This window comes from Chiloscyllium plagiosum, chromosome 18 (assembly GCF_004010195.1).
Source record: "Chiloscyllium plagiosum isolate BGI_BamShark_2017 chromosome 18, ASM401019v2, whole genome shotgun sequence".
Classification (NCBI taxonomy): Eukaryota; Metazoa; Chordata; class Chondrichthyes; order Orectolobiformes; family Hemiscylliidae; genus Chiloscyllium; species Chiloscyllium plagiosum.
In genome coordinates, this window is record NC_057727.1 from 27,990,767 (window position 1) to 28,006,671 (window position 15,905).

At 39.2% G+C, this 15,905-nt stretch overlaps 1 protein-coding gene across 5 annotated transcripts in view; it reads right to left on the reverse strand.

Annotated features, from left to right (window-relative positions):
* Positions 1-15,905, reverse strand: part of LOC122558995 (FYVE, RhoGEF and PH domain-containing protein 3-like) — a 222,232-nt gene that overhangs the window by 10,724 nt on the left and 195,603 nt on the right. For all 5 annotated transcript variants that reach the window (XM_043708044.1, XM_043708039.1, XM_043708043.1 and 2 more), the window contains exons 16-17: positions 10,066-10,188; positions 4,783-4,938 (exon numbers count right to left, since the gene is read on the reverse strand). In XM_043708044.1, the coding sequence (XP_043563979.1) occupies positions 4,783-4,938; positions 10,066-10,188 (279 nt within the window). The remainder of the gene's footprint in view (positions 1-4,782; positions 4,939-10,065; positions 10,189-15,905) is intronic.

A 15,905-nucleotide genomic window follows, 5' to 3' on the forward strand; every position in this document is an offset into this window, starting at 1 on the left:
TTTAAAATAGCCACGGGGCTGAGACTGTTTTCCGTGGAGTGTCAGAGGCTGACAGGTGACCTTGCAGAGGTTTATAAAATCATGAGGGACATGGATAAGATAAATAGTCAAGGTCTTTTCCCTGGGGTGGGGCTTCCAGAACTAGAGGACATAGGTTTAGGGCGAGAGGGGAAAGATTTAAAAGGCACTAAAGAGGGAACTTTTTCACTCAGAAGGTGGTGCAGGTATAGAATGAACTGCCAAAGTGGTGGAGGCTGATACAATTACAACATTTAAAAGGCATCTGGATGGGTATATGAATAGGAAGGTTTTAGAGACATATGGGTCAAATGTTGGCAAATAGGACCAGATTAATTTAGGATGTCTGACAAGTTGGGATGAAGGGTTTGTTTCTGTACATCTCTATGACACTAGTACAAAATTAGATTTTATAAAATAATTATTTGCTCACAAACCTACAATTTTCTCAAACAACAAAAGCTAATTTTAAAAAGATTTGCGTATAATATCATGGATGAGAGAGAGGCAAGTTGAATAATTTCCTGCTCCTTCTCTTCTGTTGTAACAGAGGTGATTTACTGTTCTTTCACGGTTATTTTCATTTTGAAATGGGTGGTTATGTTTCGCTCCAAACCTTGCGATTGTGAAGCCCAATTTAAAAATGACACCGCAATTCCTTAGGGTTAAAACAAAGAAGAGTGCATTAATGTATTTGAAAACTGGGGGTAGTTATTGTAACAAATGCACACAACCAAAGAAAGAAACAAAAAGGAAATGAAAACATGTTACAATTACAAATTAAATATATTTGTATTAATTTCATATGAATTAGTGTCAGTGAGTCATAGAGTCATAGAGATGTACAGAATGGAAACAGACCCTTCGGTCCAACCCGGCCATGCTGACCAGATATCCTAACCCAATCTAGTCCCACTTGCCAGCACCCGGCCCATATCCCTCCAAACCCTTCATATTCATATACCCATCCAAATGCCTCTTAAATGTTACAATTGTACCAGCCTCCACCACATCCTCTGGCAGTTCATTCCATACACGTACCGCCCTCTGTTTGAAAAAGTTGCCTCTTAGGTCTCTTTTATATCTTTCCCCTCTCACCCTAAACCTATGCCCTCTAGTTCTGGACTCCTCAACCCCAGGGAAAAGACTTTGCCTATTTACCCTATCCATGTCCCTCAATTTTGTAAACCTCTATAAGGTTACCCCTCAGCCTCTGATGCTCCAGGGAAAACAGCCCCAGCCTGTTCAGCCTCTCCCCATAGCTCAAATCCTCCAACCCTGGCAACATCCTTGTAAATCTTTTCTGAATCCTTTCAAGTTTCACAACATCTTTCTGATAGGAAGGAGACCAGAACTGCATGCAATTTTCCAACAGTGGCCTAACCAATGTCCTGTACAGCCGCAACATGACCTCCCAACTCCTGTGCTCAGTTCTCTGACCAATAAAGGAAAGCATACCAAACGCCTTCTTCACTATCCTATCTACCTCTGACTCCACTTTCAAGGAGATATGAACCTGCACTCCAAGGTCTCTTTGTTTAGCAACACTGCCCAGGACCTTACCATTAAGTGTATAAGTCCTGCTAAGATTTGCTTTCCCAAAATGCAGCACCTCGCATTTATCTGAATTAAACTCCATCTGCCACTTCTCAGCCCATTGGCCTATCTGGTCCAGATCCTGCTGTAATCTGAGGTAACCCTCTTCGCTGTCCACTGCACCTCCAATTTTGGTGTCACCTGCAAACTTACTAACTGTACCTCTTATGCTCGCATCCAAATGACAAAAAGTAGAGGACCCATCACCGATCCTTGTGGCACTCCACTGGTCACAGGCCTCCAGTCTGAAAAACAACCCTCCACCAGCCAACTTTCAGTCAGTTCTTGCAGTGGGCTGGTCTGGCAGAATTCTTTTTCATAGGAGCTCAGTGGTGAGACAATTAAAGACACACTAATTTAACTTTTGTAGTCTAGGAATTATTTCATTTTTTAGATGAAATGCAGGATTCTTCTTATAAATCTGGGTTTCAATAGAGATTGAGACTAGTGGTAGGCTTTTAGAAAAGTCTGGAACTGCTTTGCTGTTTTCTATCCTGACGAGACAAGGCTTCCTGGATGTGCCACTTAGTTCATGAGGTGGCTTTGATGCATTTGGTTAATACGATGTGTTGTGGCAGTATCTGCAGGGGGCATTAGTGCCATCTCCAGCATGATAAGTTTCAATGTATTTCATTCTAAACAAACCTGACTGGAACATGCACTGCTTCTTTGTGCAGTTTGACTAGTACATCTGTATAATACAAAAATGTGACATTCCGGAAGATGGTTACTTTTTCTACACTGGAGGTTTCTGACACTACACTGTGTGGTCAATAACAGCAACTTCAGACCGGCAAGCGTCCACTTAAAAAAAAAGTAAAGAGAATATAGTTTTTTTTCCTAAGTGTAATATAGCATAATTTCTCATCATGCTTTCAGTGTCTGACTTCAAAGTACATATGCAAGTTTTCTTTGACTTGTACAACTGCAAATGGAGAAAATCATAGCTACTTTATACATTTAACCTATAATGGCTTTTTATCATATATGTGTTCTGTATTGTTTTTAGCTTCCTTCTATTTCTCCTTGATATGTTGTCCCTTAGCAAGATCATCCAGTAAAATATCAGGTCCCACAAGTACACCAATGACACACGTGTTGTAAACCTGTGTAAATATGTTTATTGTTTTTGTAATCTTACTTCTTGAAAGCTTTGTTCTGATTTTTTGTTCTATGATCTGATATTTTCTATTCAACTAGACATAATATATAATGAATCACTCTCTCAAAGTTACTCTTTCAATGTATTTTTGATGACAAGCACTAATTTGGTAGATGTTGTGTTCTGACTGAATAATGGAATTAACCAACCAAATACAATAAAATCACTTACATTTCAAATTTGTTCAAATGAATTTTTTTTAATTCCTGTGACATTCTGTGATAAATTCTGGATTCATTCCCAGCTACCCTATTACTCTTTGTTTTTTATATCATACAGTAATTTATTTTGTTAACAAGGGAAACAATTAATGTCAGAAAATGGGAAGAAAATAATTCAAGCTTGATAGTACATAAGTGCACTGTTCTTGCCAGCACACAGCTCAATCCTGTGGAACTACTCAATATATTTCAATGAACTAGTTATAAATCAATCTTGAATTATTAATTTGTAAATTAATAAGGAATTTCACCTCCTACACAGATGTGGGACTAAACAGTTTATTGGGTTCATGGACCGAACAGAGGGCTATTTCTGCATTCCGACCTCACAATGCACTCTTTAGGCTTGAGAGAAAGTGAGGGCTGCAGATGCTGGAGATCGGAGCTGAAAATGTGTTGCTGGAAAAGCGCAGCAGGTCAGGCAGCATCCAAGGAACAGGAGAATCGACGTTTCGGGCATAAGCCCTGATTCCTGAAGAAGGGCTTATGCCCGAAACGTCGATTCTCCTGTCCCTTGGATGCTGCCTGACCTGCTGCGCTTTTCCAGCAACACATTTTCAACTCTTTAGGCTTGCCCAATGTTCAATGGTCCAGCCAATTAAAGGTAAGGAGGCAGGCTTGCTGTTCAATCACAGTGCTCACAAGCAGGTTCCCATGCTGAAAGGTCAATGGGAGAACCATCAGCATTCAGGCTAACGGCCTCGCTGGCCAAGATAAGAATTGCTGATGTGAAGATACAGACAGTGAGGAATAAGAACTGGCTAAAATGATATTAATTTCTCATTTCTTTTCCACATTTGTTCAGCCACAATCCTGGAGGTGAACCCCCTCAAAGTGACCGCAGCCTTTATAAGCCTGGCGGTCTGGTGAGGTGGGAGTTTTGTATTGGTCCCTTACTTGATCTAGCCTGTCCCCTACCCCAAGCACACCTATTGGCCTAGACGGCAACCTGCATTGTTAGTTGGAAATCCCATTTGGTGCAGGGATGGGTCTTTATATAATTCATTCTAATTGACCTATAATGGCTATCTTGGTCTTTCAGAATGATTCAAGACCTTGTTGGAGGAAGAGACACACAAGCAAATAGTAATCCATGTGTTTGTCCACCTCTGGTCCGGACCTTGACCTGTTTTAGCCTGTACATTCCAAAACATTATCATTGTATTTCACAGGTGTCCTGGATTGGACTGGCAGAGGCAGTGGAGTAGTGCAAATGGTGGGATTTAAATTCAATATAAAATCTAAAATAAGAGCTTGACTAATGACATCCATATATTGATTGTTGTAAAAAACCAATCTGGTTCACTAATGCCCTTAAGGGAATCTAGTGCCCTTACCTGGTCTAGCACTACATATGACTTCAATGCCACAGCAATGTGGGGTTGACTCTTAACTGCCCTCTAGGCAATAAATGTTGGCAGAGCCAGGGACGTCTACATTCTTATGGTCAAACAAAAAAATGGATGCCATTTATTATCAGAAAGACAAAGTACTCAACAAATATGTCACTTGAGCTAACATATTTTGCCAATATCTAAAATGTAGAAATTACTGAGGAGTCCTGTTGTACAATCTATTTAGCTAGGTCATCCACAACAGCACGCAGGGAAACACAAGGGAACATGGGACCTGTTTTTGGACAAGTCCAAATTTCAGGACTATCTCAAAAATACTCTGCAGGATTTATGACAGTTAAATCACTTTCTCATGCTTATTTTTTTTCCCAATCTCCCAAAACTCATCACTACAAATTGAACAGTAATTTCTGTGTTCATGTTCACTCACCTCTATGATTCCTTTTTTCTTCTGTTCTGTTACATTCTCAGGTACTGGATTTGAAAGGACTGCTGGAGCTGGCAATCCAAAGCATTCCTTGCACACACGGTTTTGTCGACTATTATCTGCAAATGGCTTGAATTCTGAACATTTCCCACAGATAATCTGAAAAACCAATGACAGTATCCTTAGAACAAGTTACTGGCATAAAAATGTTTAATTTCCTGTCTCCATTATTTTGATTCATTCCTTAATCAAACATGCAACCTGTTTACAATCACTTGCATTACATTCCTTATCACGGTCACAAAAATTTTTCTTCTGTCTATTATTGTTGGCAGTATATCTACAGAATAAAATGAAAGCTCCTAATACGCACTCGATATAATGCCTATTCAGTAACCAAAAAGAGACACAATGTCTGCGCCTTGCTTTAAACACTCAAAGTCCTTGATGTTTTCAGTAGTCTTTAGAGAATGGCACATAATTAGTACTAAGTGTTTTGGTGGATGAACTGCAAGAGTGACATTAGCTTAAATTTATTATGAATTAATAATGGTTCCCTTTAATGCTGGTTTGATGTTTTTTTCATGTTTGAGAATGCTGCAATAATGATTGATACTTTTATTTCCATACATCATTAATTTCTACCCCTCAGTTCAGCTGCTGCTCGAAAACTTTTCTATATCTTTGTTACATTCAGACTTATTATTCCAATGATCTGCACACAACCTTCTAACTACCATTCTTAGTAAACTTCAGTTCATTCATAAACTTTGTTGCGCAAAACTTAATTTAACATCCTTGTGTGACAGCCTTGCCCTGACTGCCTCTGTAGTCTCCTCTCAAATATATACATTCTTCCCAATTCTAGCGTCCTCACATCCTTGAATTCCTTCATTCTATTGCTAGTGGTCGTGCCTTTACAAGCTTGGTGCCGACACTGTGGAATTCTTATACTTTACTTCCTACTTTTAAGTTGCTCCTTAAAAACCACCTCTTTACTCAAAGTTTGATTACCTATCTTAATATCTCAGTAAAACTTTTTTGGCCGGTGATATTCCTATTAAGCGCCTTACAACGTTTTACAATGTTAGAGACTTAGAGTCATAGAGTCATCGAGATGTACAACATGGAAACAGACCCTTTGGTCCAACTCGTCCATGTCAAACACATGTCCGAACCTAATCTCATCCCACTTGCCAGCACTTGGCCCATATCCCTCTTAACCTTTTCTTATTCATATACCCATCTAGATGCCTTTTAAATGGTGCAACTGTACCAGCCTCCATCACTTCCTCTGGCAGCTCATTCCATATATGCACCATCCTTTGTGTGAAAACATTGCTCCTTAGGTCCCTTTTATATCTTTCCCCTCTCACCCTAAACCTATGCCCTCTAGTTCTGTACTTACCCACCCCAGGGTAAGTACATCCTATCCATGCCCCTCATGATCTTATAAACCTCTGAGGTCATCCCTCAGCCTTTGATGCTCCAGGGAAAACAGCCCCAGCCTATTCAGTCATTCCCTATAGCTCAAAGCCTCCAACTCTGGCAACATCCTTGTAAATCTTTTCTGAACCCTTTCAAGTTTCACAATATCCTTCTGATAGGAAAGAGACCAGAATGGCATGCAATATTCCAAAAGTTGCCTAACCAACATCCTTAGTCGCAACATGACCTCCCAACTCCTGTACTCAATACTCTGACCAATAAAAGAAAACATACCAAACACCTTCTTCACTATCCTATCTACCTGTGACTCTACTTTCAAGGAGCTATGAATCTGCACTTCGAGGTCTCTTTAGCCAGCAACAGTTCCTCGGACCTTACCATTACATGTACAAGTCCTACTCTGATTTGCTTTCCCAAAGTGCAGCACCTCGCATTTATCTAAATTAAACTCCATCTGCCACTCTTCAGCCCATTGGCCCATCTGATCAAGATCTCATTGTAATCTGAGGTAACCTTCTTTGCTACCCACCATTCCTCCAATTTTGGTGTCATCTGCAAACTTACTAACTATACCTCCTATGTTCATATCCAAATCATTTATATAAATGATGAAAAGTAGTGGACCCAGCAGGAAGTTTTTTGGGTGGAACGGAGAAACAAGGAAGGGGTGGTCACCTTATATTATAGACCCCCTAATAGTCAGCTGGAAATTGAGAAACAAATTTGTAAGGAGATTTCAGATATCTGTAAGAATAATAGAGTGGTTATGGCAGGGGATTTTAAATTTCCAAACATGGAATGGGACTGCCATAGTGTTAAGGGTTTAAATGGAGAGGAATTTGTTAAAAATGTACAAGAAAATTTTCTGAGTCAATATGTGGATGTACCTCGTAGAGAAGGTGCAAAACTTGACCTAGTCTTGGGAAGTAAGGCAGAGCAGGTGACTGAGGTGTCAGTGGGGGAGCACTTTGGAGCCAGGGGCCGTAATTCTATTAGTTTTAAAATATTAATGGAAAAAGGATAGACCAGATCTAACAGTTGAAGTTCTAAATTGGAGGAAGCCTAATTTTGACGGTATTAGGCAAGAACATTCAAAAATTGATGGGATGCAGATGTTTGCAAGTAAAAGGACAGATGAAAAATGGGACGCCTTCAGAAATGAAATAACAAGAATCCAGAGACAGTATATTCCTGTTAGGATGAAAGGATAGGCTGGTAGGTGTAGGGAATGCTGGATGACAAGAGAAATTGAGGGTTTGGTTAAGAAAAAGAAGGAAGCATATGTCAGGTATAGACAGGATAGATCGAGTGAATCCTTAGAAGAGTATAAAGACACTAGGAGTATATTTAAGACGGAAATCAGGAGGGCAAAACGGGGACAGAGATAGCTTTGGTAAATAGAATTAAGGAGAATCCAAAGGGTTTGTACAAATACATTGAGGACAAAAGAATAAATAAATGTGTCCCCTCAATGATCAACAAGGCAGCCTTTGTGTGGAGCTGCAGAAGATGGGGGAAATACTAAACAAGTATTTTGCATCAGTGTTTACTGTGGAGAAGGACATGGAAGATAATAGAATGTGGGGAATAGATGGTGACATTTTGAAAAGTGCCCATATTACAGAGGAGGAAGTGCTGGATGTCTTGAAATGCATAAAGGTGGATAAATCCCCAGGACCTGATCAGGTGTACCCTTGAACTCTGTGGGAAGCTAGGGAGGTAATTGCTGAGAGATTTGTATCATCGAGAGTCACAGGTGAGGTGCCAGAAGACTGGAGGTTGGCTGATGTGGTGCCACTATTTAAGAAGGGTGGTAAGGACAAGCCAGGGAATTATAGACGAATGAGCCCGACTTCAGTGGTGGGCAAGTTGTTGGAGGGAATCTGGAGAGACAGGATTTACAAATATTTGGAAAGGCAAAGACTGATTAGGCATGGTCAACATGGCTTTGTGCGTGGGAAATCATGTCTCGCGAAACTGATTGAGTTTTTTGAAAAAGTGACAAAGAGGATCGATGAGGGCAGAGTGGTGAATGTGATCTATATGGACTTCAGTAAGACGTTCGACAAGGTTCCCCATAGGAGACTGATTAGCAAAGTTAGATCACATGGAATACAGGGAGAACTATCCAATTGGATGCAGAACTAATTCTTGCTGCTGTTGATACAGTTCCACTTGGAGAAAATGAGGACTGCAGATGCTGGATGAAAGAGTTGAGTGTGGGGTGCTGGAAAAGCACAGGTCAGGCAGCATCCAAGGAGCGGGAAAATTGACGATTCAGGCATAAGCCCTTCATCAGGAATTCCTGACAAAGGGCTTATGCCTGAAAAGTCGATTCTTCTGCTGCTCTGATGCCACCTGACCTGCTGTGCTTTTCCAGCACCCCACACTCAACACAGTTCCATTTGGTCTAACTTTCAAAATAGTATGTTAGTAGTACTATTCTTATTGGAAGCTTTATTGCTGATTAACAAATTGACTTCTACCTCGCAGGCTGCCAACTCTAGGACACTTCCTCTACCTTCGCCTGGACCACAATCCCATTACTGGATATCAAACGACTATTTTCAGGCATGTCACTGATCGTCCCTCTCTCCCTGCTCTCCAACGTCATCTCCCTGGCAGTGTGAATCACATAGGTCTTGTATCTAGGAGGGTAATGTTGATTTGCTATCTTCAAGACCCCTCTTCAATAATTTAAGGAATAAATGTTTCCAACCTGACACACACAAACACTGTCCTGGGTCTTTGGAGACTAGGAGAAAGTGAGGACTGCAGATGCTGGAGATCAGAGCTGAAAAATGTGTTGCTGGAAAAGCGCAGGTCAGGCAGCATCCAAGGAGCAGGAGAATCGATGTTTCGGACATAAGCCCTTCTTCTCTTGCTCCTTGGATGCTGCCTGACCTGCTGCGCTTTTCCAGCAACACATTTTTCAGTTCTTTGGAGACTAGTCTAACTAATGTAAACATGTAAACACAGATGCTGCTGCATTGTCTCCAAATATGAACAACCTATACATTTTTTTTCCAACCTCACTTTAATATTCAACAGGCACATCACCAAAGCCTGTTGTTAGACAGGCTTTAGAACAAGTCATGCGACTCTCTCATTTACTTTATCCCAAATTAAACACAATCCCAAAACACAGTCTTATGAAACTTCATATTTGCAATGTTCCCAAAGTCATGTCATACCTGTTGACTATTTCTAGCATTTGTTTTCTCATTGCTGTAATATGGAATAAAGTGGTAGGAGCAAATTGGTAATAAGATAAATAAACAGAGGATGTCGACAGATGGACAGAAAACAATTTAAAATTTCTTTCATGACCCCAATTTGAGCATCTATACATTTAAAATACTAAAACTTCAACAGATGGCTTGATTCACAATGCTACAGAAGAATTAACTCAATAGATCCAATCAGCCTTGTGATAAACAACTCCACTTCTGAGGAAAATACAAATTACTGTACGAACACTTCAGTTAAGCTGTGTTGTAAACATGATCTTTAGGTTTCAGATTATTTGCAAATGAATGTTCAACATACTTTTTCCACTCATTAAGAAAACAATGTTATTCCCATGTGCAAAATAGAGAGAACAAGTAGTAAATAACATTTTTCCCCCAAATGAGACAAATGAAAGGAGACAGATAATATTGTTTTTGAAAAGTGGAAGTGACTATGCTATATTAGTTAGTGAAACAGTAGACAAACAAACGAGAGGAAATGGGTGGAGTGAAAGTGTTCAAAATAAAATTTTTAAATTCAATATTAACTGTGCTTTTTATTTCAAATGACTACTAAAATCATTCAATTGGTCAACTTAATACTTACTGCATTGCATTGTTTACAGTGATGGCGGCGTTTAGTAATGGAATTAAAGGTTTCGCTACAACTTTTGCAGGATTGCTTTTCCTTATCACGTTTTGTTTTTGAAGCTCTTTTCCCGGAATCCATCTGAAATAAATGTTTAGATCGAGGAGAATACACAATTAATAAAACTCACTTGTATCAGCTCAATAACACAAATGCTGAAATGATACTTTATTTGATCTTGTATATTACAGTTTATGGGCTAATAGAGTTGTCCACTTGAAAATAATGTGTTGAAATTTCTCTCCTCTCTCACTTCATGCAGTCTCCTACAAGAGTTGCTCTGGGCAAGGCAAGGAGTTAGGGCCCAGAGACACACTCAGTTAGTACAGGAATTGAACTCCTACTGTGGTGTGATTCTGCAGCATATTCTAACCAATTAAGCTACCCAGCCTTCTAAGTGAATCATCATGTCACACAATAAATATAGAAGAGATAGGTCATTTAACCAATGCAAAGTCAACAATCAAGAAAATATGTTGATTCCCCGATGTAACATTGTGTTTCCATAATTGATTTTTCTTAGGATATCTTTTTTAAAAATCTGTTTATGGGATATAGGCATTGCTGGCTAGCACATATTGTTTAATCCTTATTTCCCACTGGGTAGTTAAGCAGCAACCACTTTGGTGTGGGTATGGATCACATGTAGGTCAGACCAGGTAAGAATGGAAGATTTCTTCCTTAAAAGGATCTTAGTGAACCAGATGGTCAGATAGCCTGTGCTTTTCTCATTCTTGATTTTTAGTGGATTCAAATTTCACCATCTGCCATGGAATGTTAGCCTGTGTGTATAGATTACGGTGATATTACCACTACACCACCACCTGCCCTTTTACTCTCACTTACTTACTGGATAGTCAGGTGCACCTGAGAGTGTAGTATCATTTCTAGACATTTCAAATATTATGAAATGACACCTTTATCATCTTGATTTGCTCTCATTGTTCAAATAGTTTTGCAGATCTTGTATATCCATGTTGCTACTGCACATAGTTATGTACGAGTTGTCTCCTGACAAAAATAAAAAAGCTAAATTTTCTAGCATTTTCTGAATTTAACACAATTCTGTCAATATAAGTACCAGCTTCTTTGCATCGTTTCTTGGTATCTCAGATCAGAATGAACACAAAGTGTTTGAGTGCAAGATGCTTTGACTTGAAAGCTCTGTTTTTGTTCTATTCTTTAACATTCAAGTCACTTTTTTCTTGATAATACAATAACAATTTGAGGTTTGACTTCAATTGTTACTCGTCAATTAATTTTTCTTTTTCTTTTCTTCAGAACAATGTACACAGGATGAGACATGCACCTTACTTCGAAGAAATCTTTAGGACTGGCAATAGCAATCACCAAAATCTCCTCTCCCCCAAACAAAATGGTGAACCTGATAGTATTATCCCAACTGAATTCAAAAAACGTTAACACAAACCACACAAAATATTGCCAGTTCTTAATTTTCACATCTTGAGAGCAATTATAATTACAATTAGAATACTGCTTTAACTCTAGCCTTCTATTTTTCACCAGTACAATGCTGGCTCTGTACTGCAGTAAAACATTTGCTGACCTAGAGCATTGAGAAAATCTCAAATTCCCTAAGCCCACTTCTGTTAACATAGAGGTTTCATTCTAGTACTTTAAAAAATTGATACATGACAGCTCATTCACTCAGGCTGTAAAAAGGAAAGCCATTCTTTTCAAGATCCATTAATGTACGTTTCCTTCAATAATCATAGTGCTTTTCTTCCTTCCCGTGACAATTTTCTCTCCTTTTTCTTATTGGCACTATCTCAGTAAGGTTCCACTGTTGTTATGGCCACGTGGCATTCTCTCTTTGGAAACTTCAAAATAATATTTGAGCAGAGAAGGCATCCTGGCAAAGCCTTATATTTTCCCACTTAAATTTCATTACTGATTATATTCCAATAAATTTTGTTCTTTCAACTTGGAAAAGAGAAAATCGTCACGACAAGTAATGTTTAATTTAGAAGCAGTGACCCTGGGTTAAGTGTGGTCCAGTGAACTAGACACATTGTTATGACTGACAGGAGAATTGAGTTGGTAATCAAATGCCACAACTCCACAGTCTTAATTACTGAGATGGTCAATTTGTTTCTCCTTATTATTGTATCTAGAACAAACACACTTTAACCAAATTTCATCAAAAAAATCATCAATAAAAAAACTTATTCTTTAAACAGGTGGAAAAAAAATATTGACTTAAACTATGTACAGCTTAATTTTAATTCCCGCATTCATAAAGGGTTAAGGCAAACACAACTCTGCAGAGGTATTATAAGTGGGAAAACGTAGGGAAAAAAAATCCATGTGGATCAAGAGTCAAAAGAAAATAAGGATAGAATGAATTGACTTCTCATATTTCCTTCAGTTTCCTGTTGATTAGATCATACTTTGCTATTCATTGCAAAGTAATACGAGATCCTCAGTTCAGATGGAAGATTACTTACACCTAGATCTTTAATTTGAGTAAATAGTTCAGCTTTCAGAGTTTAAGATACTGAATTCTGGAACTTCCTGTGATACTTATGTTGAGATATCTCTTCAGCTGGTTTTCTTTAAAGGTCATCATCTTTTTACTGGCAGTCATGGGGGAGATGCTTTCCTACCTGCAGCTTTCCTTCTACTGCCAACAACATCTAAGTCTATGGCAAAACAGAAATTTAAAGTTCAAAAGTTGTTGCCAGATGATGTCAACATAGATCCTAGGTTTCCCTTTAGATTTTTTTGTCAAGTCATTTAGGTTGTGAAAATAGACTAACCAATGTTTTAGAACCTTTGAAATGTCTCCTTTTCCAGAATTTATTTTTGGATAAATAGCAAGGAACCCATAGATCTCTTTTACACTTAACTTTTTCGACAAAATTAGATAAGTTCCTCTTCAACCAATTATTGTTTATACATGTTTCCATTTTCAGTCTATAAAGCCATGTGCTTCTGAAAACATTTAATTGTACATTTGCCGTTGGTCAATTGATTAGTTGTACATTACTGATTACTCTGGTCAATTATCTAAAACAACAAATATTTAAAATATTGTTGAAAAAAGAATGAAACTACCTTAGTACACTTCAAGGTTTGTAATTTTATTTATGTAATTGAGTTACCTGAATAATTAGCAAATCAGATAAATTTACACCTGGACTCACACTACTTTGACATATTTCAATACTGACATCCTCACATTTTTTTTTGAAAATGAGATAGAATATTTATATCTTTCACCTGTCAAGTCATTATTGACCCTCAGAAGAAAATATAGCTATGAATGGAAGATCTTCGAACATGTATCTTGTTTTACCAAAAGAGATTTCCTTAAAACAGTTAACATGAATCTGTAAACATACCATTACAACAGCAGCAACTTAAATAACACCTCAAACATAATAAAATATCCCAATGTGCTTCACCAAGACACTAAGGCAAACTGTGGCATTGAAATGAGGAGTTTGATCAAGGAGGTAGATTTTAATGAGTGTCTTAGAGGACCATCCCAAGGTAAAGAAATGGTGGGGTGTGAAAGAAGGATATTCCAGATATAGGACCGAGTCAACTGGAACACAAATGGAGTGACTATGTATAGGTATGCTCAAGAGGGCGAATTAGAGGCGCACATATTTGCCAGAGGGCTTTAGGGCTGCAGGACAGAGCAATTTCAAAATTAAGGTGAGAATTTTAAAACAATAATATTTCCTACTGGCAATTGGGGTCAGGGAGCACGGGGTGATGGTGAGAAGGACTCAGTGCATTTTAGGACACAAGGAGCAGAATTCTGGCTGATCTCAATCATCAAGGAAGGCCAGCCAGTTTTAAAACAGTCAAAGGCGCGGGTGAGAGTTTCAGCACTAAGTCAGTGGTATCACTGATGGAAACAGGCAGTCCTACTGACAGCACAGACATCTGTTTTAAAGTTCAACTCAGGCATCAAAACAGTATGGTTCAGCAACAGTCAATTACCAGGGAGAGGAGTGGAGTTGATGGTTACTGAATGGAGCTTTTGTGGAGACCAAAGAAGGTAAAAACAATGACTGCAGATGCTGGAAACCAGATTCTGGATTAGAGTGGTGCTGGAAAAGCACAGCAGTTCAGGCAGCATCCGAGGAGCAGGAAAATCGATGTTTTGGGCATAGCATAGGTGAATGGGGGTGGGGATGAAGGTGATAGGTCAGAGAGGAGGGTGGAGTGGATAGGTGGAAAGGAAGATAGGCCAGTAGGACAGGTCATGGGGACAGCGCTGAGTTGGAAGTTTGGAACTGGGGTGAGATGGGGGAAGGGGAAATGAGGAAACTGGTGAAGTCAACATTGATGTCCTGGGGTAGAAGTGTTCCGAGGCAGATGATGAGGCGTTCTTCCTCCAGGAGTCAGGTGGTGAGGGAGCAGCAGTGGAGGTGGCCCAGGACCTCCATGTCCTCGGCAGAGTGGGAGAGGGAGGGGGAGTTGAAATGTTGGGCCACAGGCGGTCCTGGTGTCCCAGAGATGTTCCCTAAAGCACTCTGCTAGGAGGTGTCCAGTCTCTCCAATGTAGAGGAGACCGCATCGAGAGCAATGGATACAATAAATGATACTGGTGGATGTGCAGGTAAAACTTTGATAGATGTGGAAGGCCTGGAGACCAAGGAAGTCTGTCTTCCCCATATTCAATTGGAAGTAATTTCTGCTCATCCACTACTGGATACAATAAAGAAATCAGATGAGGTGCTGGTGATATAAGCTAGGCATCACTGGCATATACACAAGATACACAAGACAGTCTAGATGCACTGAGTTTTCCAATAATCTTGCTGAAGAGAACCATATAATTGCGAAATCAGAGGGAGCCAAGGTGAGGTCCTTTGAGGACACCAGAGATGAAGAAATAGGAACTGCAAGAACTGCCGCTGCCTGAAATCAAGTGAGAAGTATTGGCTTCTGTTTGTATTAAATTGAGAACCTGTGTGTCTCGATCAGAATTAACCTGTAACCCAGTTTATAAGACCACAAATAAGATCATACACTGTAAATAAAAGTGTTCCTCTTACTTCAGTAAACTGTTATTGAATAAGGAAGTTACTCATACATGCCCCTTCTTTCTTTTTATGTTAGGGAATTCATGGGAAACACTGACAGATCTTCCTCTTCTTCAATGCACCATCAGTTGAAAAATGAAGTTGAACAGAAATGCCTTGAAGTCAAAGACAAATGAACACAACCAACACAGAAGCACCAGAGGAATAGTTAACAAGCATATATCGCAACAGGAAACTATGACAGCACTGAATGACAGTGACATTATTTATAGATATAGAACATGATGGTTTGTTACTTTCCAACATGCAATGCTCTGAAACATAGAGTAATAGAGATGTACAGCACAGAAACAGACCCTTCGGTCCAACTCGTCCATGCTGACCAGATATCCCAACCCAATCTAGTCCCACTGGCCAACACTCAGCCCATATCCCTTCAAACCCTTCCTATTCATATACCCATCCAGATGCCTTTTTAAAATGTTGCAATTATATTAGCCTCCCCCACTTCCCCTGGCATACTGCAATAAAGTGAAATTACATTTTTGGAATGTCAATTTTACAGTGATGTAAATTTCATTTGACCGTTCTGCTCTATTCTGAAAATGGAGCAGAGAATTAAAATGATAGGTCTCACTGTACTCTGATCTCTCCCTTCTACACTGATCTAATGAAACTTAATTAAAGCACAAGGGACAACATATTATCTTTCTATTAGACACCTAACAAACTTATAGATTCAATAAGTTCAATAATTTGAGATGATTATACTTG